We start from the raw sequence: 26,127 nt of genomic DNA, 5'->3' as shown, positions 1-26,127 counted from the left end.
GTAATGTTTCAGAAGATACTGATTTCACGTAGGGAATGAGCATGCTATTAAAAATTTTCATAAAAGACATTGTTTTTGAAAGAATAAAACATTTAATAGTTTAGAAGATCAAGTTAAAATGTTACAAATACAAGGACAAAAACTCAGATGAAAAGTGAGCAAAAATAAGGAAATCTGATTTTTCTAGGGATTGTAACACCTAACTAGTAGATTCCAGAAGAGAGAGGAGGTGAAAAGGGTGCACAATTATCCTAGAAAGTAAATAATTTCTCAGAGCTTAGAGACATGGGCTTCCAGATTTAAAAGCTCTATACTCTCAGCAAAAGTTAAAAAAAGAAAAGAGACTAACCAAAGCAGACAAGTTGAAAAATTTTAGATCACTGGGCTAGAGACAAGATCTTAAATGTTTCTGAGAAGAAAATAGGTCCCATTCAAAGGATCCAGACTCAGAATAGCATTTGACCTCTTAGCAATGGAAGTCAGAAAACTATGTAACAGAGGCACCCTGGGTGGCACAGTCAGGTAAGCATCTGACTCTTGATTTCAGCTCAGGTCATGATCTCAGGGTTGTGAGATCAAGCCCCATGTTAGGCTTTGTGGAATCTTCCTGTTCCTCTCTCTCTGCTCCTCCCCTTTGCTTTCCCCTCTCAATCTCTAAAATAAAGAAAATACTTAAAACAATGGAACAATGCCTTCAAAAGTCTTCTCTTCATTCTAAAGTCTGTCCACTTAAACAACGCCATCAGTAAAAGAAAGGCTATTTCCAGACATAGAAGAACTCAAAAACATCCTCTTCCATAATCATCTATACTAAAGATCTATTTCTCAAGGAATGCCACAAAGGAAGGGAGTAAAAGACGACAAAGGATATAAATGAAAAGGATGTAGGAGATGGGGACAAAAGGATGGTGAGGGATTCTAGGAGATATGGAACGAAGAAATGAAGTATTTTGCATTTTTGAGAAATGGTCAGTCTAGAAATACGGATTTAATTAACAGAAGAAATAGTGCAAGCAATTGAACATGGAGGAGAGCTGACTAAGATGGGGAAATAGGTTCCTGAGCTCCTCTCCTCCCACAGGCACATCATATGTACAGCTGCACACGGAGGAGTTCTCTCTGAAAGATCCAGAAACTAGCCCAGCAGCTCATACACCCCGGGTAAATGAAAGAACACCCACATTGAAATGGGTAGGAAAGGCTGAGACACACTCTTGCCATAAACCCTGCTCCTGGCATAGTGTCCTCTAATTGGCAGCAAATCCCCAACTCCTAGCTTCTCCATGAGGAGCATAGGGTATGGACATCACATCGAATACCCCAACTTTTAAGACTCCCACCTGAGGGATGAGGCCCATAAACACCTACTTCTAAAAGCCAATAGGGCTTCCAGTCACAAGTCCCTCGGACCTGTAGCCAAGAAGCAGTTCTTAACCACCTAACCTCTCAGGGCTCAGCACAGAGGGAATAGGCAAAACCACCCTATACCAGTATTCCCCAAGAGGTTTATTTTCATACTTTAAAAACCTGCTATCTGATGAACATAGGGAAGGGAAGGAAAAATAAGATAAAAACCACAAAAGACTCTTAACTAGAGGGAACAAACTGAAGGTTCCCGGAGGAGAGAGGGGTGAGGGGATGGGGTAATTGGGTGATAGTTGGACATTAAGAGTGCACTTGAGGGACGTCTGGGAGGCTCAGTTGGTTAAGCCACTGCCTTCGGCTTAGGTCACGATCCCAGGGTCCTGGGATCGAGTCCTGCTTCAGGCTCCTTGCTCAGCAGGGAGCCTGCTTCTCTCTCTGCCTCTGCCTGCCACTCTCCCTGCTTGTGCTCTCTCTCTCTCTCTCTCTCTGTCCCTGGCAAATAAATAAAATCTTTTTTTAAAAAAAAGGGCACTTGATGTAATGAGCACTGGGGGTAATATGCCACTGATGAATCACTAAATTCTACTTCTGAAACTAATAATACACTTTATGTTAACTAAGTTGTATTTAAAAAGTTAAAAAAAAAAAAAACCCTGCTATCTGAGGGTGAAGCTTCCAACTATAGTACGTATGTATTGGCTGGCTGCAATCCTAACCAGAAGCTGGGAAACTGTTGACACTTTCTTTGTCCCCTCCCTCCAGCCTGCTGCAACAGTACAGCTAAGTCAACAGCATCTCCCTGGAAGGAGTGTACAAATATCTGGCACCTTAGCCTTTGTAGCTGCTATTCAAGGGATGTCCCCACTTGCTTGGCTCTGTGAACTGATTGGGTTTGCATTCTTAAGTCCCATAATACTGTAGCACACAAAGCATTTTTTTTTTTAAACAGTTACAGGAGCTCTCCTGCTGGCTATATCCTGGGCCCAGCACAGAGGGAGCAGGCAAAAATGCCCATCTTCCAGGGTCTCTCTGGTGGGCGATTAAGTACATAGTATCCTAGCTGCGGAGGGTCCAGTTTATAATTAGGCTGCGTCCAGGTGCTGATTACAAGTCTCTCCTTTGGGACGCTGATGGATTTGGGAGCACCCTCAGGTATGGAGCCACTAATAACAAAGCAGGTGTTTTGGACAAGCTCAGAGGTTTGAGGGACAGCTAGGACCTTGGGGTGGACTGATTCAAGAGATTCATTTCCTACACAGGACCATTCTGTCAAGACTGGGAGAGGTGGCTGTTTTAGCTAATGTGCAGAAATGAACAAAGAAGGAAATTGAAGAAACAGAAGACTATGCTTCACACAAAACAAGGAAAATCTACAGGAACAGATCTCAATGGAATAGATAGTGATTTACCTGCGAATTAAAAGTAATAGTTGTAAAGATGCTTACCAAGGTCAAAAGGCAAATTCCTGAACAAAGCAAGAATTTCAATGAAGAGAGACTATTTAAAAAGTACCAAACAGGGGCACCTGGGTGGCTCAGTGGGTTAAGCCTCTGCCTTCGGCCCAGGTCATGATCCCAGGGTCCTGGGATCAAGCCCCCCATCGGGCTTCCTGCTCTGTGGGGAGCCTGCTTCTCCCTCTCTCTCTCTCTGCCTGCTACTCCCCCTGCTTGTGCTCTCTCTCTCTCTGTCAAATAAATAAATAAAATCTTAAAAAAAAAGTAAAATAAAAAGTACCAAACAAATCACTTAGCTAAAGATACAATAACTGAACTGAAAAATCCATTAGAGGAAGTTCAAGAGCAGACCAGATGACCTGTACCAAAGGGTCAGCAAACCTGAAGACAGGCTAGAGGAATTCATCCAATCCGAGGAGCCAAAAGATAAAAAAGTGAAAATAGCTAAGAGACATACCAGACACCATCAAGCAGACCAAGATACGCATTATAGGGCCCTGTCCAAGAAGGAGGATCGAGAGAGAAAGGGGCAGAAAGCTAATGTAAAGAAATACTGGCTAAAATCTTCCTTAACCTGGAGAAAGAAACAGACATCCATTGCCAAGAAGTCCAAGGAGTTCCATTTGGAGAATTGAAAGATATCCACACTGAGACATGCTATAATTAAACTGCCAAAAGTTCAAGACAAGGAGAGAATCTAAAAGAAGCAAGAGGAAAGCACCTTGTTTCATACAGGGGAAGTTCCATAATATTATCAGCAGATTTTTCAGCAGAAACATTCAGGCCAGAAAAGAGTGGATCTGACATATTCAATATGTTGAAGTTAAAACTAACTAACAAAAAACTACCCAGCAAAATTGTCCTTCAGAATTGAAGGAGAGGGAGAGTTTCCCAAACAAAAGTTGCGAATTCATCCCCACTACACTGACCTTACAAGAAAGGTTAGAGAGTCCTGGCTGAAATAGAGGATGCCCATTAGTCACAAGAAAACATAGAAAAGTATAAAACTTACCAGTAAAGATAAATACATAGTTATATTCAGAACATTCTAATGTAATCATAGTCGGGCAAATAACTTACAACTCTAATGTGAAGGTTAAAAGAGCAGAGTATTAAAAATAATGATGTAACAATTTGTTAAGGATTACAATGTAAAAAAAGTAAGTTGTGATAGCAAAAGCAATGTGAAGGGGAGAGTGTAAAGGTGTAGAGCTTTTGTATGCGTTTGAAGTTAAATTGTTACTAGCTTAAAATAGACTGTCATAAATGGTCTGTGTAAGCCTCACGTTAACAACAGCAGTTTCCCATGGTAGATACATAGAAGATAAAGAGAAAGCAATCAAGTAAACCTCTACAGGCAATCATCACAAGGAAAGAGCACAAAAGAGGAAATAAAGGAACAAAAGAATTATAACCGAAAACAATGAGCAAAATAGCCACAGTAAGTCCAAACCTACCAATAATTACTTCAAATGTCAATAGACAAAATTCTCCAATCCAAGTACAGAGAGTGGCTCAAAGAAAAAAACAAACAAACAAAAAAACAAGAACCAAGTAAATAAGAGTAAATAAGAGACTCACTTCAGCTATAACGACACATATAGACTGAAAGTGAAGGGGTGGAAAAAGATATACCATTCAGATGGAGAGCAAAGAAAGTGGGGTACCATTCAGACAAAATCATAGTGAAACATTGGACTTAAAATGACACCTTGGACTAGAAAGATCTAACAGACATTTACAGAATATTCCATTGGAATACATATTCTTAAGCACACATGTAACATTCTTCAGGATGGATCATATTTTAGGCCACAAATGAAGTCTTGAAAAACTAAAGAAAACTGAAATCATATCAATGTTTTTTTCTAATTATGGTCAGAAACTAGAAATCACTTAGATGAAGAAAACTGGAAAAGTCACAAATATGTGGAGTTTAAACAATATGCTCCTGAACAACCAATGGATCCAAGAAGAAATCAAAAGAGTAGTCAAAAATATCTTGAGTCAAATGAAAATGGAAATACAACATATGAAAACTACAAGATACAGCAAAAGCAATTAAAAAGGGGAAATATGGGATGCCTGGGTGGCTCAGTTGGTTAAGCGGCTGCCTTTGGCTCAGGTCATGATCCCAGCGTCCTGAGATCGAGTCCCACATCGGGCTCCTTGCTTGGCAGGGAGCCTGCTTCTCCCTCTGCCTCTAGCCTGCCACTCTGTCTGCCTGTGCTTGCGCTCTGTATCTCTCTCTCTCTCTTAACAAATAAATAAAAAAAAAATCTTAAAAAAAAAAGGGGGAAATATATAATGATGAATACCTACATTAAGACACCAAATAAACAACCTAACTTTACAGCTCAAAGAACTACAAAAAGAACAAAGTAAGCCCAAAGTTGGCAGAACAGAGGAAATAACAAAGATCAGAATAGAAATAAATGAAATAGAGACCAGAAAAACAATAAAAAAGATCAATGAAACTAAGAGCTGGTTTTTTAAAAAGATAAACAAAATTGATGAAACTTCAGTTAAGAAAAAAGAAGACTAAATAAAATCTGAAATGAGAGAGAAGACATTACAACTGATTCCCCCCAAATAAGAGGCTACTATAACAGATTATACTGTAACAAATTGTGTAATTTAGAAAAAAAATGGATACATTCCTAGAAAAAAAACCTTACCAAGACTGAACGATAAACAGATAACCTGAACAGAACATGAACAAGTGGGATTCAGTCCAGGGATACAAAGATGGTTAAACCACCACAAATCAGTCAATGTGATGTATACCATTCAATAAGGTGAGGGATAATCCATATAAAGTCAGTAGATGTAGAAAAGCATTAGATGAAAATCAACACACTTTCACGACAAAAACTCTCAAAAAAGTGGTATGGAGGGAACACATATCAACATAATTAAGACCATAAATGACAAGCCCATAGCTAACATCAGACCCAAGAGTGAAATGCTGAAACCTTTCCCTCTCAGTCAGGAACAAGACCAGGATGCCGCTTCTTGCCACTTTCATTTGACATAATACTGGAAATCCTAGCCAGAGCAATTGGGGGTGGGGGCGGTGGGAAGCAAGTACTGGCATCCAAATCAGAAAGGAAGAAGTACAACTATCTCTATTTGTGGATGACGTGGTTTTATATATAGAAAACCCTAAAGATTCTACCAAAATACTGTTAGAATAAACAAATTTGGTCAAGTTGCAGGATACACAATCAGTATACAAAAATCAGTTGTGTTTTCATATACCGACAATGAACTTTCAAAAAGAGAAATGAAGAAGACAATCCCATTTCTAATAGCATCAAAAAGAATAAAATACTTAGGAGTAAATTTATCTAAGAAGGTAAAAGATTTGTATACTGAAAACCGTAAGAAAAAAGAAAGGAACTGAGGAAAACATAAATTCATGGAAAGACATCCCATGTTAATGGATTAGAAGAATTAATGTTAAAATTTCCCTACTAGCCAAAACATTCTATAGATTCAATGCAATTGCTATCAAAATTCAATGGCATTTTTCACAAAAATACAACAATGAATCCTGTAGTTTGTATGGAATCACAGAAGACTCAGAATGGCCCAGGTCATTTTGAGGAAGAATGGAGCTGATGGCCTCATGGTCCTGGATTCCCAGCTATATTACAAAGCTTTAGTCATCAAAAATAGTATGGTATTGGTATAAAAAACAGATACGTAAATCAATGGAACATAATAGAGAACACAGAAATAAACTCACCCCTACACAGTGAATTTATGACAAAGGAGACAAGAATATACAATTGGGGAAAAAGTCTGTCTTTTCAAATAACTGGTGTTGGGAAAACTGGAAAGCTACATGCAAGAGAATGAAACTGGACCACTATTTTACACCATACACAAAATTAACTCAAAATGGATTAAACACTTGACTCTAAGATCTGCAACCAGAAAACCTATGGAAGAAAACCTAGGGGGTAATCTCCTTGACATCAGACTTGGCAATGATTTTTTTTTTTTAATTTGATACCAAAAGTAAAGGCAACAGAAGCTAAGAGACATGAGACTACATAAAACTAAGAGCCTTCTGCACAGCAAAGGAAACCATCAACACAAAGAAAAGGCAACCTATAGAATGGGAGAAAATATTTATAAAACATGTATGTGATAAGGGGCTAATAAACAAAATATAAATGGAACATATGCAACTCAATAACAGAAAAATAACTGAATTAAAAACTTGGTGAAGGTTAAAATAGAACTGCCCTATGACCCAGCAATTGCACTACTGGGTATTTACCCTAAAGATACAAATGTAGTGATCCAAAGGGGCACGTGCACCTGAATGTTTATAGCAGCAATGTCCACAATAGCCAAACTATGGAAAGAACCTAAATGTCCATCAACAGATGAATGGATCAAGAAGATGTGGTATATATACACAATGGAATACTATGCAGCCATCAAAAGAAATGAAATCTTGCCATTTGCAATGACGTGGATGGAACTAGAGCGTATCATGCTTAGCAAAATAAGTCAAGCAGAGAAAGACAACTATCATATGATCTCCCTGATATGAGGAAGTGGTGACGCAACATGGGGGCTTAAGTGGGTAGGAGAAGAATCAATGAAACAAGATGAGATTGGGAGGGAGACAAATCATAAGTGACTCTTAATCTTACAAAACAAACTGAGGGTTGCTGGGGGTTGGGGGGTTGGGAGAAGGGGGGTGGGGTTATGGACATTGGGGAGGGTATGTGCTTTAGTGAGTGCTGTGAAGTGTGTAAACCTGGCAATTCACAGACCTGTACCCCTGGGGATAAAAATACATATATATATATAAAAACTTGGCGAAGGACCTAAATAGGCAATTTTTTCTGAAGAAGATATACAGATGGCCAACCGGTATGAAAAAGTGCTCAACATTACTAGCTGTCCGGGAGATGCAAATCAAAAGCACAGTAAATTATCATCTCACACCTGTTAGGATGTCTAGTAACAAAAAGACAAATGGTAAAGAACACGTGCTGCTGAGGATGTGGAGTAATGGGAACCCTTGCATAGTATCCCTGATATGTTGAATCTCAAAAAAAGTCAGACTCAAAGAAAGAGTAGGAAAGTGGTTGCCAGGGATTGGGGGAAACAAATCTTGGCAAAGGGTACAAATTTTCAGTTACAAGATGTGTAAGATCTGAGGATCTAATGTAGAATACGGTAACTATCATTGATAACACTGTATTGTATGATTGAAATGTGCTAAGACTAGACTTTAAATGTTGTCACCCTCAACCTCTAAATAGGTTAATATACAAGGTGATGGTTGTGTTAGTTAACCTGATTGTGGGGGGAGGAAATAATTTCATAATGTATATCAAATCATCAAATTGTATGTACTTAAAATACCTTACAGTTTGGTCAATTTTCCCATAATAAAGCTGAAAAAAAAAAAAAGAAAATTGTTGCTTCTGCGGAGTAGAATTTAGGAAGAGTAATGAAGAGCTTTGTAGCATTTGACTTTTAAAACCATATACATATATTTCAGATAAAAATGAAAATTTAATTTGTGACACCTTGGTGGCTCAGTCAATTAAGCATCTGACTCTGATTTCCACTCAGGTCATGATCTCAGGGATGTGAGGTCAGGCTCTGCACTAAGCATGGAGTCTGCTTAAGATTCTCACTCTCCCTCTCTCCCTGCCCTTCTCCTCTCTTACACTCACTCTGTCTCTAAAAAAAAAAAAAAGAATTTTAAAAAGCCATTTATAAGGCCTGTGTCATCAAAACCAGTATCTAAATAGAGTACAGTCCAGATGATGACTGTAGTCGAGCCTCTATCTCTCCAAGGACAAGCCAAGTGAGTAACAAACACCACTGGCAGAATGCCATGCCAGGTTCTGCCCCGGTGGGAATAGATCCAAACAAAACCAGTCTTCCTGAGCCTCCCTCTCAGAAGGCAGCAAGGTGCTGTGGCTAAGGTCTGGGCTGTGGAACCACAAAGCCTTGGGTTCACAGCTCACTGATATGTGACTTTAAGGTACGTTCCTTAAACTCTGTAAATCTCAATTTTTTCCTACATAAAAAGGAGGATAATGTTATTTAAGGGTATAAAAGCACCTTTTGAGTTTTTTGTGAAGAAATAACATATATAAAAGCAAGGTGTCTGGTACATATTAAGTGATTATAAATATTCTCTAGTATAATTTTTTTTTAAAGATTTTATTTATTTAACAGAGAGAGATCACAAGTAGATGGAGAGGCAGGCAGAGAGAGAGAGAGAGAGAGAAAGCAGGCTCCCTGCTGAGCAGAGAGCCCGATGTGGGACTCGATCCCAGGACCCTGAGATCATGACCTGAGCCGAAGGCAGCAGCTTAACCCACTGAGCCACCCAGGCGCCCTCTAGTAGAATTTTCAAAGGTGATTTTATTATCAGGGAACTTGACAAATACTGCCATAGAATTCTCAAGGCAGAACTCTTCTTTATGTACATACTCACGTTTGAGATTGTGAAGTTTACAATAAGGGTATAGCTATGGGGTTATTGGGAAGAATAAAAATTCAGCAGATGAATCTTTCTGCCTGCCATCAAAATATCTCCATATTTTGGCTGGCTAAGAGGCTGAGAAAAAACAATAATGAAAAGTTTTAGGAGTTCAATAAAGAGTCTAGAAAGTGCTAAAACATTATTCCAGAGGAGTGGGTAATAGAGGGTAGCATTCAAGAACAACTGCAAAAATCAACCTAAGATTTAAATACCAACTCATAGAAAAGTGAAAAACTAGGGTGTCAAACAGTAGGATCTATAGTTTATGGGCAAAACTGTCAGATGGGGATACTCCAAACTGTAGGATCTAATCTGAGCTAACCTTCGAGTTTGGTTAGGATAGACCATTTTTTCTGTCATTTGCTGCTTTCCCTCCCTTTGTTTCTATAAAACGTTCCCTCTAATTTGCTTATAATAGAGCTAAACTATAGTTTTCATTATTTGTGAACTTTTTACTTATATATTCCCATTGATTTAAAAAGTTGATTTCCGCTATAGCAAAAGTCTCAAAGTTCAAGCAACCTGCCTTTTTTATATAAAAAAGCCACCCTGTACCTGCTTATTGGTCTGAGTGGTTTGGTTAGCTAATTTTACCCCAAGGTAGCCTTGAAATATTTGAGCCCTTGTCAGGTAAGGCTTCAGTCAGGGGGAAAGAAATGGAAAAGTGGAATATGAAAAAATGAGTGACAGACACTCCAATAAGGAATGAGAAATCCAATCAATCAGTTCTCCAGGCACTTCTGGACACCTGACTCATGTAGACCTTGTATTGACCTGGGAATACAGATAAGGAGCAAAAGGGCAGAGCTGCAAGGACATTTTTTAGAGGACAAAATAAGTTCTGATCAGGGACAGAGGGCAGAGGGGCAAGGCATCAGCAGCCATCAGGTATCATCAACCAGCTGCCCAGTATGTCCTCAGGGACATTCCTGTATCTCCCATTTCTACAGGAACAAGAAATTCCAGATCTGGGCTGCACTCCAAGTCTATAGTGTTACAGTACATTTTTGGCACCCCCCCCTAAGGAATTCTAAGTGAAAAGTAATGAAAATAATATATTTATGTGAATGAATAATTGCTCTCTTTATAGACTAGTGAAGTTCCAAGCTCTTAGCTCTACTTCTGTCAGGAGAAAATTTGCAAAACTAAGCAATCCCCTAAATTTCTTTCTTTCTTAATGATGAAGCAATTGTCCTGCTACCCACACCTACAAGGAAACTCAGAGCCTAATGCTCTGTTAGTTTATTTTATTCTTTTCTATAAAACCCATGAGAAAAGATGTAGAAAATTAATACGGAATCTGCAGAGGCCAGAATTTCACAAAAATACTGTGAATAAGAGCATAATGGCTATTCCACATGCCTGCTTTGTTCAGCCAGAGTTAGAGTTTATGAGAAGTTGCTGCCTCTATTCAGTTTACTTTTAGCGCCAAGATTTTATTAAATCAAACAACACAAGCGGTCGCCCCAAACTGTCTTTGCTTGTCAGCTATAGTTAACTTCAGTATGTTTTAGTTTTAGAGGAAGAACTGTTCCCCAGAAACCTCCCAGGCTACAGAGGACAGAAGCACATGAATATGTTAAGTGAAATTGATTTATATCTTAATCACCAGACAGAATATATTTTCCATAGGAAATTGCTGGGCCACATGTATATCTGGCACACACAATGGATTCTTTAGCTTTTTAGTCAAGTTAGGATAGAAGGGCTCATGTGAAGAGATTATGGGCTGTTTTTTTTTCTTCTTTTTTTTTCTATATAGCGATTGTGTGTGTCCATCTATATTGTCCAACCTGTTCATCAGGAAGAACCTAGCTTATCAATGGATTGTCCAAATGTGTGCTAGAAACAGTTTGCCTGAAAACCAATTACGGACCACAGATATAAATTCAAAGAAAAATGGTTCATCAGGATAATTAAGCTTGTTGTAAGACTTAACCTAGATTTGGGGTTTATTTTCAGTTCCAGTTTCCCACTGATTCTGTGATGTCTTTGGATATGATAAGACTGCATCATTTTAGAAGCAAGAGAGACTTTGAGATCAATTAGTTACTTCATCCTTCCGGTCCCCTTAAGCAGGGGTACAAGACTTATTGTTGGACAGATACTTGATCAGTCCTTCTGTTCACAGAACTAAAAATAATCATAGTGGTCTTTGCACACCAGGTGGTTGGCTGCAGATAGGAGAGGCTCTTCTTTGTATTTTTCTTTTTCTTTCAGCCCTGCAAGAGCCACACACTGAGGTTTCATGGGGGAAATAAATGGAAAATAAACATTGGGGAGTGGGCTATTTGGGTACTGATTCAACATATTGATATTTTCTTAGTATTTTAGGGCTAGGGGGTGAGAGAGGAGTCCTGAAAAGAAAGAGAAGGAGATGTGGCACTGCAGTGCACCTCTGTCAGCTCATCTCTCCTGCTGCACCTGACTAAAACAGCTATCACTCCACCCCATGGCCCCTCTTCCCATGCAAAGTTATGACCAAAGCTCACAGGAGCTGCAAGCATTTCTTGACTAGTCTGGAGGAGTCCCTCCGGTGTCCCCTTTGGAACTGCAACCAGGTGCCCCAAAACAGCCACGGAGCTCCACTCTCTAACAGAGACATCTTGCACCAGGTATGCAGCCCTCCAGACTCTCCTGCAGCAAGATAGCCACTGGCTGGTCCCTCCCTGTGGATATCTTTTGAGCTTCTACGGAGGAGATAAGAACCTGGCTATGTCGTTAACAACAGGCGGGGAGGAGATAGGCATACCGGTGAGAAAAGGTAACAAGAGTCCACTGTACTTCTGGTTCTAGACCACTTGGCATTTTTAACCTAACAGCCCTGGAGATCTATTTTCTCTGCATTGATTCTTTTCGGTTAAATGTTCTATGGCCAAGCTCTACTCCTCCCTTTCCAGGGTATATTAAAGGGTGGGCCAGTAATTATCATCTTATTTTAGATCTCACGTTTTTCAGTCGAGACAAATGATGGAAAATGATAGTGAAATAAATTATATACCTGTGTTTCCTGGAATTGGAACACAGCTACTGTAATTCTTTCAAAAGTTATTATCTCCTAGTTTTCCAGATAGGGAATTCCAGAGCCTCATGGAGGGCTGGCAGCCATGGTGGTGGATTTTAACAACTATAATTTAGTTTGTCTGTTGGGGATGTAATTTTCCCTGAGCAGTGAAATGTGACTAAAGTCATTCTGTATAGGTAATAAAAACCAGCTGGAAGCTGCGTCCTGTATGCACTTCCTCTTTATTTTATAGTGTGTCTCTTATTAGCATTAATCTTGGATCATGGTTGGGGCTGAAAAAAAATAATGGAAAGATATCTTGCCTTCAGAACACAAGATAGTATGGAAAAAGCTTGCATTAAAAAAAAAAAAAAAGAAAAAGCCAACCAACCTATATTTGGCACTTACAATTTTATTAATTTGACTCTAACCCTGTCAGTAGTAAGTCAGAGGACTACTTGTAATTCACCCAAGTCATACACGTGGCCTTGATCTGAACGAACAATACCGTTGGTGCTCTTTCTTTCTTTGCCAGTTTACCCTGTTCAGTTATATCCTTTATCACCAAGGTCTAGTCTCGAGTATTCTGTGAGGCTTTCCCTCCTTTCAATTGCAGGACTTCGGGGTAGGTTCTATGTGACCTTTTATGCTGTCTTACCATGCTTTCCCATTGTTTCATGGGTGTTACTTTTGTTTCCCCAGGTGCTTCTAGGCTTCAGAAATCTCAAATTAAATGACATAATTCAACTTCACTTTATTCTTCCTTAGCTCATTATTTGATTAATAGGGGTTTCAACGTATAATATTTCAGCTGAGAACAGTTTTTTGCCTATTATAAACACATTAATTTCTAGCCTACCTTGAAGATAGCACAGAATGCATTCCCACTCGCTGGGGACTGGGATCTGCTGAACTACTTGGTCACCACAAAGTTCCACAAACTGTAGACTAAACAGTTTTCATCAGAGCACCTTTATATTCATGTGTATCATACCTGTCACCAGTGAGGAAATGTTTTCAAACTGCTAATATACAACCTTTAAATCATGATCCATCAGGGACTATTAGCACAGTCCTAGTCAGATCATTGCTATGAATATTGAAAGTCCTTTTTTTTCTTTTTAAATAATATGAAGGGATTTCATTCAATCATATCAAACTCTAAAAATAATGTAAAATAAGGCAAATAGAAACACTGAGTGGCCCCACATTTATGGCATCTGGCAAAACTTGGCATGGGTTTCTGATTTCAGGGATTCCAAAACTTAATATTATTTTTTTTCTTAGACACAAGTCCAGAAAGAGCCTCCTTTGGGCTTTGCTTGTCTTGAGATTTGGGTAGTTGTAGGAGTCCCTGCTTAGAAGGTCCATCAGGCCTTTATCAGGACAGGAGTAACAAGCAAGACACATACCTTAGGGTGGGGTGAAAGGGGCAAGGCTATAAACTCCAGAAACAATTAGCATAAGTCCTACAACAACTATAACCAGAAGCTAGACATGCACTCCAGGACTCATTAGTCCTGTAATTCCAGAATGAAATACAGCTTAGCCCAGAGGTACTTTTCTCTCCTATGTGCCTCTTTGGCCAATTAGGCAAGATGCCAAAATGGTACTCTTGGAAGACATTAACTAAAAGTTTTTGTTCGATTAATTCTACCAAATGTTACTCATTATAAGTTGCTTTAGTATCAAAACTGATTATTCCATCTAAATCAAAATCATAAAAATACTAAAATGAAACTTGTAGCAAGCCATTCCCAGTTACCATCTTTCTGGGTGTCCCCATCTATTGACCAAGTTTCCTCATCTAGCACAGAAGGCCCTCCATAGCCTCACCTCCACCTCTTGGTGCTTTTACTGCCTCCGTCTACTTTTCACCCCTTTCACTGGTGAAAGTAGCTGACTCTTCATGCACACAACCATGCCATTCCGCCTCTGCATGGACATAAACTATTCTCTCTGGTATTTCTTTTCCCTCCTACAGTTACCCAGCTAACTCCTTCCTATACATTCTTCAAGCCTCAGCCCAGTTGTCACCTACTCCAGAAAGTCTTCCTAACTTCTCCAGACTTTGTAAAGTGCCACCCACTCTGGACTTCCCTTGCAACTTGTATATATTTTTACCAGAACTCTCACCACTTTGTATAGAATAATCAGTTACTAATTATCGGTTACTACCCCACTTCCTCAAGCTTCTCAAGGGCGGGCACCACATTTATTCATGTTTGTAGTCACAACACCAACCACACTGTTGGCACTTGACAAATGTTAGCTGAATGGAAACATAAATCTTTTATAAACAAGTCAGGCTTAAAAATGTCACTGAAAAAATTATTTTCTACTTCTGATCATGACTAATAGGTGAACTCTGAGAAGATTTGAGGATTGCCTAATTCAGAAAAGGAACACAATGAACATTTAGAAATTAGATGCTTTTCAAAATGGTTTTCAATGTATTAAATGGAATAAAAAGCAAGAAACTGTAAAACATCTACATTCTGTAAGCCCAAATCCACCTATTAAAAAGGCCAAATTAAATAACTTCTTTTTTACTCTTTTCTTAAAATAATTATGTTAAAAATAGTTTCTCTCTCTCTGTTAATTTCCCTAAGGAAACAGAACCAAGATCATCAAATGGGCTTTTACTAAAATACATGCTTATTTTGGCTAACTTATAGCCTTTAAAAAATTAGCAGTTGTAAAATTTTCCATATTACAGCTTAAAATAGAGAACGTTAAAGAAAAAAATGCTTGCGGAAAGTATTATATTTGCAGTATAAGACTACAGTTTATACACAGCAAACCTTCTAGAATGAACCAGATTCTTCTCTTTTTCCTGAAAACATTAAAAGAGGTTCTTTGTTATCAGAACTAAAAAGGCTCTTTTGTGTGTCATATTCAATACCTGATTCAATTTAATCAACTGATGACAATGAGAGATATAAGTAAAATTTATAAGAAATTTCTAATGCTAGTGTTCCAATCTTTGCCTCTGCTGATTTTTTAAATGCCAAGAAACTTTATCAAGCTATGAAATATTCAATCTGGGAAAACTTCTGATTGTGTCTTTCTGAAAAGTGATCTGGTGCTTGGCTTACTATAACTTAAGATGTGAGAATGTTTTCATTTTAACTGAATGCATAGATAGCTTATCAAACAGTGTTCTGGAGTTTGAGAAAGGAAACTGATTTTCCAGAGAGTGATATTTAGTCCCAAAATGAGTTTAGTACATTGTCTTTATTAAGTAAATTCTTGGCTGTATCATTCGAGAACCTCCTTGGACAGTAAATTTGATGATTTATCCATGTAAAACAAAACAAAACAACACAAAACAAAAAACAACCCTTCTCTATTACATATCTAGAAGTGCGTAAGGCCCTTATTTTTCTTGCGATACAATGAGCTGATAAAATATTGGGTATTTTATATTTCAAAAGAAATGACAAAAACCACACAATAATATAAACAACCTGGTATGAATGTGTAATAGGAGATGCCAAGAAAAGTTGTTTACTGTATTGTTAATATTATATATTTCTGTTTTCAAAAATTGATTCTCATTTGTTTGTGATAAAAAGATCCCAAAAGCAAAGGACTGCTATGCCTGGGAATGGTCTGTAGTTATTTGAAGCATTATCTATCACAAACTTTCATCTATATCTGTTACATAGTTTTTCTTTCCTTGCTCTCCGCTTGTCAACATGGCAGCCAAATTCTTGTTTTCAAATTGAATTTACAACATACACACTCTAGTTGTGTCTGGTCTACAAAACTTTCCTTCTCTGAATTTTGGTACTTAATTATCAACATTTGGTATTAACGATCTTCTATTTTTCAATGTTCTCACCTAGGGTGCTAACTTACAAGACCACCTCGTCAGCTCTTGTGTCCCCACCAATAACTTGCGTATTTGCAAAACATGATTTAGAGGTATATACTGCTATGAACAGTAAGCCAAAGAATGAAATGCAAACTAGACTGTCCCTTAAGACAAAGACAGATGATGTCGTTTCATTCCTTTGTTAGGACTTTCGCACTCTCACAATTCACCTATAATAGCACAGGTGGCTTACCTTGTATCTGGTTTTAGATTTTCTACCGTGGAGAAGGTTTGATTTGTAATTTGAACAGACTCGTTCTTCCCACTGAATGACCCATTTTCTCGGGATATAACTTCATATTCTGAAAAGTGAAAAAGCCAACAAATACTTGTCTTTACATCCTGGCTGATTTCATTATTCTTAAGGCAAACAGCATCATAAAGTCACTCTCATAAAAGTGAGCAATTTAGCCTGCAGTCCTTGAGGCGTACTGATTTTACACATTAGCAATTCCCAGATGGGGATGGTCAGTGGATGATGAAGGTCCCAAAGCATTTTGGGAGTTGCTCATTGGCCATTTCTGCTTTCCCTTTACTGGAACATGAAAACCTGCTAACTATGAAGACTGATAACACTCCCGTGGTAGCTTTGAACTGGTTGCCAATGATGTTGCTAGGCAAATCAGTTGGTCTGCTCTTGTTGGAATGCTCAGTATGAGGAAAGCACTGTATGAGAAGTGGTACTTGAGTAGAAGCCATGTTTTCTTCTGTATGGAGCTTTATTATATAGCTGGGGAAAAGGCCACTGCATTCATAGTGCTGTTACCAAAAAACTTTGGGTTTAAAAATCATGCAGAAAATAACAGTTAACCAAATAATGAATGACAGTTTATTATTTTGAACTACAGAATTATGGGATTTTTGTACCTACTGCTTATGTAAGTTATAAAAATTTTATACCTATTGCTTACATATGCTTTCTGGATAATTATCCTTTTAAAAAAATTATGACCTTTAAGTTTGCATAGAGATCTCCATAAATCTCACTTAGAGGCATGTTTCTATGAACTTGCAGGACTAATCAAGAGAAAGACTTTCAGATTAAGAACATAATTGATAAAGTTGTTAGTTGGTTTTCCTTGCCCTCAGTTGGGGTTTAGTTTAATGTATGTGACAAGATCATGCAGATCTTGTCAAAACTCAAAAAACTTTAAACAAATTTTTAAACTTGTTTAAAAACTCAAAAAACAAAAAACAACAAACCCCACTCCAAATACACAAGTCAGCCATCAGGGAAAGTGGGAAGGCTGTGAAGGAGGTGGCGGGTCACTAGGGATTTCTGCTATTAGCACTGAGACCAAAGATGGGAGATGGAGACTGGAAATAAAACGAACATTATGAAAGACTCGGGAAGACATAATCAATTTCAATTTGGGAAGGAGTTTTAATGGTATATTTTAAAAATCAAAAAAGGAGGATAGCTCTTTCTAATAATTTTGTATGACCATCCTTCCAAAAATTCACAAAATTAAACCAGAAGACAATGGCCATTGTACTGGACACATTAACAGAGCTACCAAAGGACTAATAGCTAGGATTTGGTATTCCTTTCTCAGACTCTTCTATTCCCAATCCATCTCTCAGCTGGCTCTTTGTTCTTACAGAGGGTGGAAAGGGAGGGAAGGGTAGGGCCCTGAATTTAAATATATCCATTTTATATCTTTTTCTCAGCTGTGAAGCAATATTTACTAGAAAAAGATGGGAGTAATCAAAATGTAAGTAAAATTGATCTTTTTTTAAAAAATGGAAACTGCTCGTTGGATACACGTTTAGATGTGTTTCTGATACAAAGGACCCAAAACACTCATGACTTTTCTATTAAAGGGCATGGGGCAGGCTAGTTAGTTCCCTCCTGGAAAAAAAAAAAAAGGGAGATGCTATGACTCAATGAAAAGAAACAGACCAAGTCACTTGCCTTGATCTCAGTCTGTTTTTTCATCTATAAAATGTCAATAAGATCTCTTCATAGTATTGTTTGTGGGGATTAAATTAGGAATATATGCAAAGTGCTTAATAGTATTTTGCATGTTTTTTTTCAACAGATGGTACCTATTATTGCTATTGCTTTTATTATCCCTGAGCTGTGTTTTGATACAAAAACCTGAAAGATACAAAAGTTGGAAAGATGCCAATTGGAAAGATTCAAGTGCTTCTTAGTCACCCAAAGAAAAAATTATATCACACTCCAGTTGACTATGCATGAAAGCAACCACTTTCAAAAAACATCTTAGGCTTAGGATACTTCTCATTGACTGTGTAATATTCTTTTTAAGATTACCCCAGGCTCTTAGTACTAGAAACTCTTACCACATATCTTCTCTAATTTTCTTTTGACTCATTTTGTTTTAAAAGATTTTATTTATTTACTTGACAGAGATAGAGATAGAGATAGAGAGAGAGAGAGAGAGAATACAAACAAGGGTAGTGGCAGGCCGAGGGAAGGGAGAAGTAGCCTCTCTGATGTGAGGCTTGATTCCAGAACCTTGAGATCATGACCTGAGCCAAAGGCAGATGCTTAATTGACTGAGCCACCCAGGCACTCCTCTTTTGACTCATTTTTAAATGCTTATTTAATACTATTTTTATCCTGAAAGATCCAAGTTTTCAAAATGGATATAGAATTTACCTTCATAAAAATACATTTAGAATTTCTCTCAGAATTCTGGCTTTTGAATGTATTTTCTTGGGTTTTGTAATGAAGGTTTACAAAATCTTCATTTGCAATGCTTTAAAGCAATCATAACTTTTTTGTAAGTCCACCAACACCATAAAAATGGAATATTAATGTTTAGAATGAATATCTATAGCCATATTCTGAGTATATTTCAGAAGGCAAAGATAACCACTTAGTATGTGTCCATATTTCTTACTTTAAAATATGGAAAAAATTAAAATATGGGATTTATAAATTCCTTAACAGTAAAGATATAAAGTATCTATAAAAAACTAGCACTGAATAATTGGTATTTTATCCCCTCAGAGGGTATTAATGCCCTATTAAGAGAAAATTTACTTAACAGAAAAAATCCCATTTATTATAAAGATTGGAAAATAAGAGTCTGGCCATGAAAACAGAGCATGAAAATAATAATGGTGACACTGTTTTTACCAGTCCTACTAATGCTGCTACTGACAAACATTAATTTAACAGCTTCTGACTCTGGCACACATTTACATTGTTTAATTTTATCCTCATCGGGGGTGCATGATGGCTCAGTTGGTTAGGCATCCAACTCCTGGTTTTGGCTCAGGTCATGATCTTAGGGTTGTGTGATTGAGCCCCCAATTGGGCTTCATGCTCAGCAAAGAGTCCGCTTGAGATTCTTCCCTACCGCTCACCCCCCCCCCTACACTCTCCCTCCCTTCTGCTCCTCCCCCAGCTCAAGCTCTCTCCCTAAAATAAATAAACAAACAAACAAATAAATAAATAAATAGATAAATAAATAGATAAAACCTTTAAAAAAGATTCTTTCTCTCCTTCTGCCCTTTCCTCCTCCCTCTCTAAAAAATTATCCTCATAAGTAGATAACAGTGGGAAATATTATTGTTATTACAAATAAGGAAACTAAAGCAAAGAGGTTAATTGCATACTCAAATTGCATATATAGAGCACAGCCTGTCTGGGACTTAAATCTATGTTGCTATGCTCTTGGCATATCACAAAGCACCACGTCATAACTAACTTAAAGGACCCAGGCTATGACCAATTTCTTAGGTGTATCTATTTTTACCTTAATGTAGAAGGGACATGTAGAAGCAACCAAATTTGGATGTATTTATTAGAGGTAATACATTCCTGTCAATTAAAAGACAGATTACTGACAGAAGCCAACTCAGGGAATAAAGAATATGTTTCACTCTCTTTTTGCAATCGTTCTCAATCCTTTCTTATGAAACAATTTCCAGTGATTTGAGAGAATTAACCTCTGCATTACATGATCTGCTGGTTTCTAAAAGATTACATTTGAAATCAAGTGGTATTTAATAAAATAATAAAACACTAAAAATAAACAATGCAAAAAAGTAGAATAGACTGTTAGGATATATGGTCCAACATTTAAATATACACTAGGTTATGATTAAATATGGACTTATTTCCATCTAGAAAATATTGCAGCTAAAGAGATATAGTCCATTTCCATGAAAATTGTTATCAAGTCCAGTATCTTATGAAGGATCTTAAGCAGCCCATTAACATTTAGTAACAATGTTACAAATGTAATTGGTTAGATAGAGAAAGTACACCCTATTCATTATTTTTTGGAGATTACAAGTTTCTACAATGAAAAAAAGTTACATGATGAACCAGAAAGGAAAATCCTTTTTCTCTTAAAAAGTTAAATCAGATATTGAGAAACCAAAGGGAATATGTATTAGATGTATTGGATTATTAGATATATTAACAAATTCCACCTTGAAGTCCCACATCTTTAAGACTAATGAAATTTTATGGTTTCTATGGTTCTATAATAACTAAGTTTCAGTCTGTCATGAGAAATCCTTATTAGTATACTACATGAATTGGGAATTTTGACTTTTTGATCCATGAGCTAGTCAATACTCAAGAGATTGTTTTTTAGATATTGGGATGGTAGCGCCTACTGGCATAGTCCCAAGTGAAGAAGCAGGACTAGGCAAATCCCCAGGAAATATGAGCAATGGCTGATTCTTTCTCAAAACAAAGGCAAGGCCTTCATGAAAAATGAAATTCACAAAATATGGTTAAATAAAAAAAGCCCAGTTAAGCAAAATAGGCTGTTTCAGCAAAAGTTTCCCAGACCAAACAGTTTTGTCTGAGGAGAAATAACTGCTGTTTTCTTCTTTATTCACAGAAAGCTTGTCAGATGCTGAATCTTCCACTCCCCACTTGCCCTATGTACTTTCCTTTCTCCATCCTGACAGCCTCTCAGTGGGGCCCTCTAGACCCTGTCTACCTGTCCAAGCATAGTAGGACATGGACGGCAGGAGCTCTGTATAATCCCCCTATTGGGCATATTCCTCTAGCTGATTCAGCCTCTTCATCTTTTATCTCTCCTCTCTAGTTTGACTAACCTGTTCACTATGAAGAAATAAATTCCCATATAATAAATTCAAATAATGACTCCCTTCTTATTTTTCACAGTCACTTTTAGAGGGATTAGGTGAGTGATAGCAGAACTAAAATTTTCTGAGGTGAGCGGAAAAATGACCAGGATTAGAATTCTAAAAAAAATTTCTCCTAAAATAACTGAATAACTTTCAACCCACTGGAAACTTCTAGGTCAATCTAGGAATTAGTTTTGTGAAATGCAAACTGGTGTAAATATCATCAGCACTGCCAACTTCTATGTCATTTGTTGTTTTCTTGATAATGGAAAGATCAGATCTATCTTTATACCATGAAAAAGAGTTCTGAGGGGAGATGGAAGGAATACAACCTAAAGAGATTAAATGAACAGAAAGCCCATAATGAGGACATAGATGATCTTTTTTCATCATATGACATTTCTGGCAATACAGCTCTGCTACAACTCACTACACCTGAGATATACCTTATAGGACATAGTTTGACCCAGGTACCACATTCACATATCAATGCTTCCCACCAAAGTATCTTACCAGTGACGGTATCATTTAGTGGCTTATCCCAGTCCAGGATGACAAATGAGGGACACCCTTCCACAGTGACCACAGTGAGGTTGGTAGGTGGGTTCTGCGGTGGGCTGGTGGCATTCCCTTCAGTAGCATCCTCTTTGGGGAACCGTTTGACAGAATCAGTGATGGAGCAGGGCCTGTTTTCAGGTTTTTGGATGTATCGCACATGAGGACCTAAGAGAGAAAGGACTCTGAGATCTAGCCTTGTTTGAGCGTGTACAGAAGGTGGAGGTAAACTCAAATCTATTTATCTGTATGAAGACATTCGGTTTCACATTATAAACAGATAGATGAAGGCAGTGCTGTGCATTGTTCAAACTTGTGAAAATTTAGAATTCCTGTCTCTGAGAAACATGATTTAGATGTTGTAGCTGGTTTAATTTTCTAAATAGGTTTATCTTATGCTAATATCCAAAAGTAATTTGGTCCCCCGAGCATGTTTTAAATTGCATAATTTATGGGGCAGTGGAAAGAGTACTTGAGAGGGTGTTGCTTTAGAAGTGGTGAATAATTAGCCCTACACTAAACAGAGTTCTGGTCTAACCTAGTAAACCTTAAAAGCCAGACTCAAAAGGGTCAAGTGGTTTCAAGTAATTTAAATATGTCCAGGATGAAATTCAAGAATACTTTAGATTAAAAAAAAAAAAAAAATCCAGCACACCAACGTGAAATAACAGGAAAATAATACCCATAATGAGGAGAAAAATAAACTGTGGAAATCAATCTAGAACTTGCATGGATGTTAGTCGTCAAACAAGGATAATAAAAACATTATTGTCACTATAATGTATGCGATAAAAAAAGAGATATAAACAAGACTGAAATCAAATTTCTAGAGGTGAAAACTAAAATGTGTAAGATGGGAACACATAGGATGATAGTAGTATAGAGATGATATTGCAGAAAAAGTTTAGTGACCTTGAAGACATAGCAATAAAAACTACCCAAAATAAAAGTGGAGAGAAAAAAGAATTAAAAATAATGAACAGAGCATCATTGAGTTGTGGCACAATTTCAGGCAGTATAATATACACATAATTTTAGTATCTGAGTAGAAAAGAGGCAGAAAAAATATTCAAAGAAATAATGGTGAAAAATGTCCAAATTTGATAAAACCTCTAAACCCACAAATCCAAAAAAGTTCAAAGAAACCTAAGCACAACAATCATGAAGAAACTATACTAATATAATTAAGTTTCACAAAACCAATGGTAAAAAGAGAAAAATTTTTAAAGGAGGCATAAAAGACAGATCATATATAGAATAACAAAGATAAGGATTATGGCAGATCTCTCAGTGGAAAGAATGAGAGTGAGAGGACAGTAAAGCAACGTCTCTAAACACTGGGGAAAAAATCTTATCATCTAGAATTCTATAACTAGTGGAAATATCCTTTTTTAAGAAAAGTGAAATAGGATATAGTGAGAGGACATAGTGAGAAGGTGGTCATCTTCAATCAAGGAGGGAGGGCTCAAAAGAACTCAAATCTAATGATACCTTCAAAATTCAACAGAATTCAAAACCAACAGACAGACCCACACTAAAAGAAAGATTAAAGGACATTCAGGGAGAAGGACAATGATACCAGATGGAAATATAAATCCACACAAAGGGATAAAGAGCATGAGAATAGTAACTATATATGTAGGTAGGTACAATAATTTTATTATTTCTTTCTAAAAGATAATTTACCATTTAAGCATAAAAAATAACAATTTAGTGTGATATATTAACATGTGAAAGTAAAATGTATAACAATGATAGGCCAGGAGGAGAGAATATTTGCCATACTAAGGTAAAGTTCTTTCACTATTTGGGAAGTTGTAGAAGTAAGAATACGCAATAGGGAAGACAGTCTCTTCAATAAATGGTGCTGGGCAAACTAGACAGCTACATGCAAAAGAATGAACCTGGACCACTTGTTTATACCATACACAAAAAATAAACTCAAAGTCGATTAAAAATTTAAAATTGAGATATGAAACCACAAAACTCCTGGAAGAAAACATAGGCAGTAATTTCTTTGACATCGGCCTTAGCAACATTTTTCTAGATATATTTCCTCAGGCAAGTTAAACAAAAACAAAGACAATCAGGACTACATCAAAGTAAAAAGCTTTCACACACCAAAAGAAATTATCAACAAAACAAAAAGGCAACCTACTGAAAGAGAGAAGATACTTGAAAATGATATATCTGATAAGGGTTTAATATTCAAAATATGTAAAGAATTTATACACCTTGACACCAAAACCCACAAATACTCCAATTAAAAAATGGACACATGACATATTTTTGCAAAGGAAGACATTCAAGTGGCCAACAGACACATGAAAAGATGTTCAACAACACTAATCATCAGGGAAATGCAAATCTAAACTATAATGAGATATCACCCTACACCTGTCAGAATATCTAGAGTCAAAAAAACAAGAAATACTGTGTTGGAGAATATGGAGAAAACAGTTGTGTCCTACTGGTGGGACTATAGATTTGTGCAGCCACTGTGGAAAACAGTATGAAGTGCCTCAAAAAATGAAAAACAGAAATACCATATGATCCAGTAATTCTACTACTAGGTATTTACCCAAGGAAGATGAAAGCACTAATTTGAAAAGATATATGCGACCCTGTGTTTATTGCAACATTATTTACAATAGCTAAGATATGGGGATAACCCCAGTGTCCATTGACAAATGAATGGATAAAGAAAAATGGTACATATATATAATGGAATATTGCTCAGCCATAAAAAAGAATGAGACTGTCATTTGTAACAACATAGATAGACCTAGAGGATATTATGCTAAGTGAAGTAAGTCAGACTGAGAAAGACAACTACTGTATTTTACTTATATGTATAATCTAGAAAAAAAATCCACACAAGTGAACAAACAAAAAGCAGAAACAAATCCATAAACACAGAAAACAAACTTATGGTCGCCAGAGGGTAGGAGGATAGGCAAAAATGGATGAAGGGGAATGGGAGATACAGGCCTCCAGTATGGAATGAATACAAACTAGGGATAAAAAGTCCAGCATTGGGAATATAGTCAATACTATTATAATAATATATGGTGACAACAGTAACTACAATTGTAGTGAACATAGCATAATGTATAGAAAAGTTGAATCACTATGTCGGCCCACCTGAAACTAAGGTAACATTGTGTGTCAACTACACTTCAGCTGAAGAAAAAATCTAAAGGCAGGCTGGAAAAGAGGAAAAAGGGAACAAAGGATAGAGGAGACAAACCAAAAACAAATAGCAAGATGAGATAGTTTAAACCTAACTATGTCATTGGTCATGGTAAGTATAAGGTTCTAAACAAAATAAAATGAAGGGATTATTTGATAGGATAACAAAGCAAGAACCAACTATATGATACCGATGAGAAACACACTTTAAATATAGAGAGACTAACAGATTAAGACCGAAAGGATGGGAAGAAGAGATAGATGGTAACACTTATCAGAAGAAAGCTTGAGTGGATATGCAATATTAACTAATTAGATTTCAGAGCAAATAGTATTACCACAAACAGAAAAGATAATCTCATAATGAAAAAGGATCAATTGATCAGTTTCTTAGAATCCTAAGCAATTTAAGTATATATAATAAATTTTAATATATAATAATTTTAATTATTTTATTATTATTAATAACTAACATTACATAACATTAATCATTAATATTTATTATTATTATTTTAATTATCAGTTTTATTATTAAAATTAATTTTATTAATTATTAATTAATTAATTTTAATATAATATGATTTAACTGTATATAATGCAGACCTTTAATATAAATGTAGCAAAAACTGATAGAAATGTAAGTAGAAATGAATTCACAATTATAGTCAGAGATTTCAATTTCTTCTGTCTTTAATTGATAGAACAAGTAGATAGAAAATTACCACAGATATAAAAGAATTGCACAGTAAAACTAAACAACTGGACCTAATTGACATCTATATAATACTGGCTATGTAAATTATTTCCCCAAAATTCCTATGTTGAAGCCCTAACTCCCAATGTGACTATTTGGAGTTAGGGTCTTTAGAAAAGTAAATGAAATTAAATGAGGTCATAGGGGTGGGATTCTAATCTATTGTGACTGGTGTCCTTAATAAGAGGAAAAGACAAGGATGTGTGCATCCAGAGGAAAGGCTATATGACGACATAGTGAGAAGGTGGCCATCTTCAATCTAGGAGAGAGAGCTCAAAAGAACTCAAATCTGATGATACCTTGTTC

General features: G+C 36.8%; 2 protein-coding genes across 40 annotated transcripts in view; one reads left to right on the top strand and one right to left on the bottom strand.

Moving 5' to 3' along the window:
• TFG (trafficking from ER to golgi regulator) overlaps positions 1-21,333 on the top strand; it is a 62,479-nt gene extending 41,146 nt beyond the window's left edge. For both annotated transcript variants that reach the window (XM_059164342.1, XM_059164341.1), the window contains exons 8-9: positions 17,907-17,950; positions 21,068-21,333. In XM_059164342.1, coding sequence (XP_059020325.1) covers positions 17,907-17,950; positions 21,068-21,277 — 254 coding nt within the window. In that variant the 3' untranslated portion in view covers positions 21,278-21,333. The remainder of the gene's footprint in view (positions 1-17,906; positions 17,951-21,067) is intronic.
• ABI3BP (ABI family member 3 binding protein) overlaps positions 1-26,127 on the bottom strand; it is a 253,905-nt gene that overhangs the window by 7,652 nt on the left and 220,126 nt on the right. For all 38 annotated transcript variants that reach the window (XM_059164296.1, XM_059164302.1, XM_059164308.1 and 35 more), the window contains 2 exons: positions 21,834-22,043; positions 16,429-16,537 (listed from right to left, as the gene is read on the bottom strand). In XM_059164296.1, the coding sequence (XP_059020279.1) occupies positions 16,429-16,537; positions 21,834-22,043 (319 nt within the window). The remainder of the gene's footprint in view (positions 1-16,428; positions 16,538-21,833; positions 22,044-26,127) is intronic.

This window comes from Mustela lutreola, chromosome 2 (assembly GCF_030435805.1).
Source record: "Mustela lutreola isolate mMusLut2 chromosome 2, mMusLut2.pri, whole genome shotgun sequence".
Classification (NCBI taxonomy): Eukaryota; Metazoa; Chordata; class Mammalia; order Carnivora; family Mustelidae; genus Mustela; species Mustela lutreola.
This window is presented reverse-complemented; position numbering and strand designations above follow the sequence as displayed.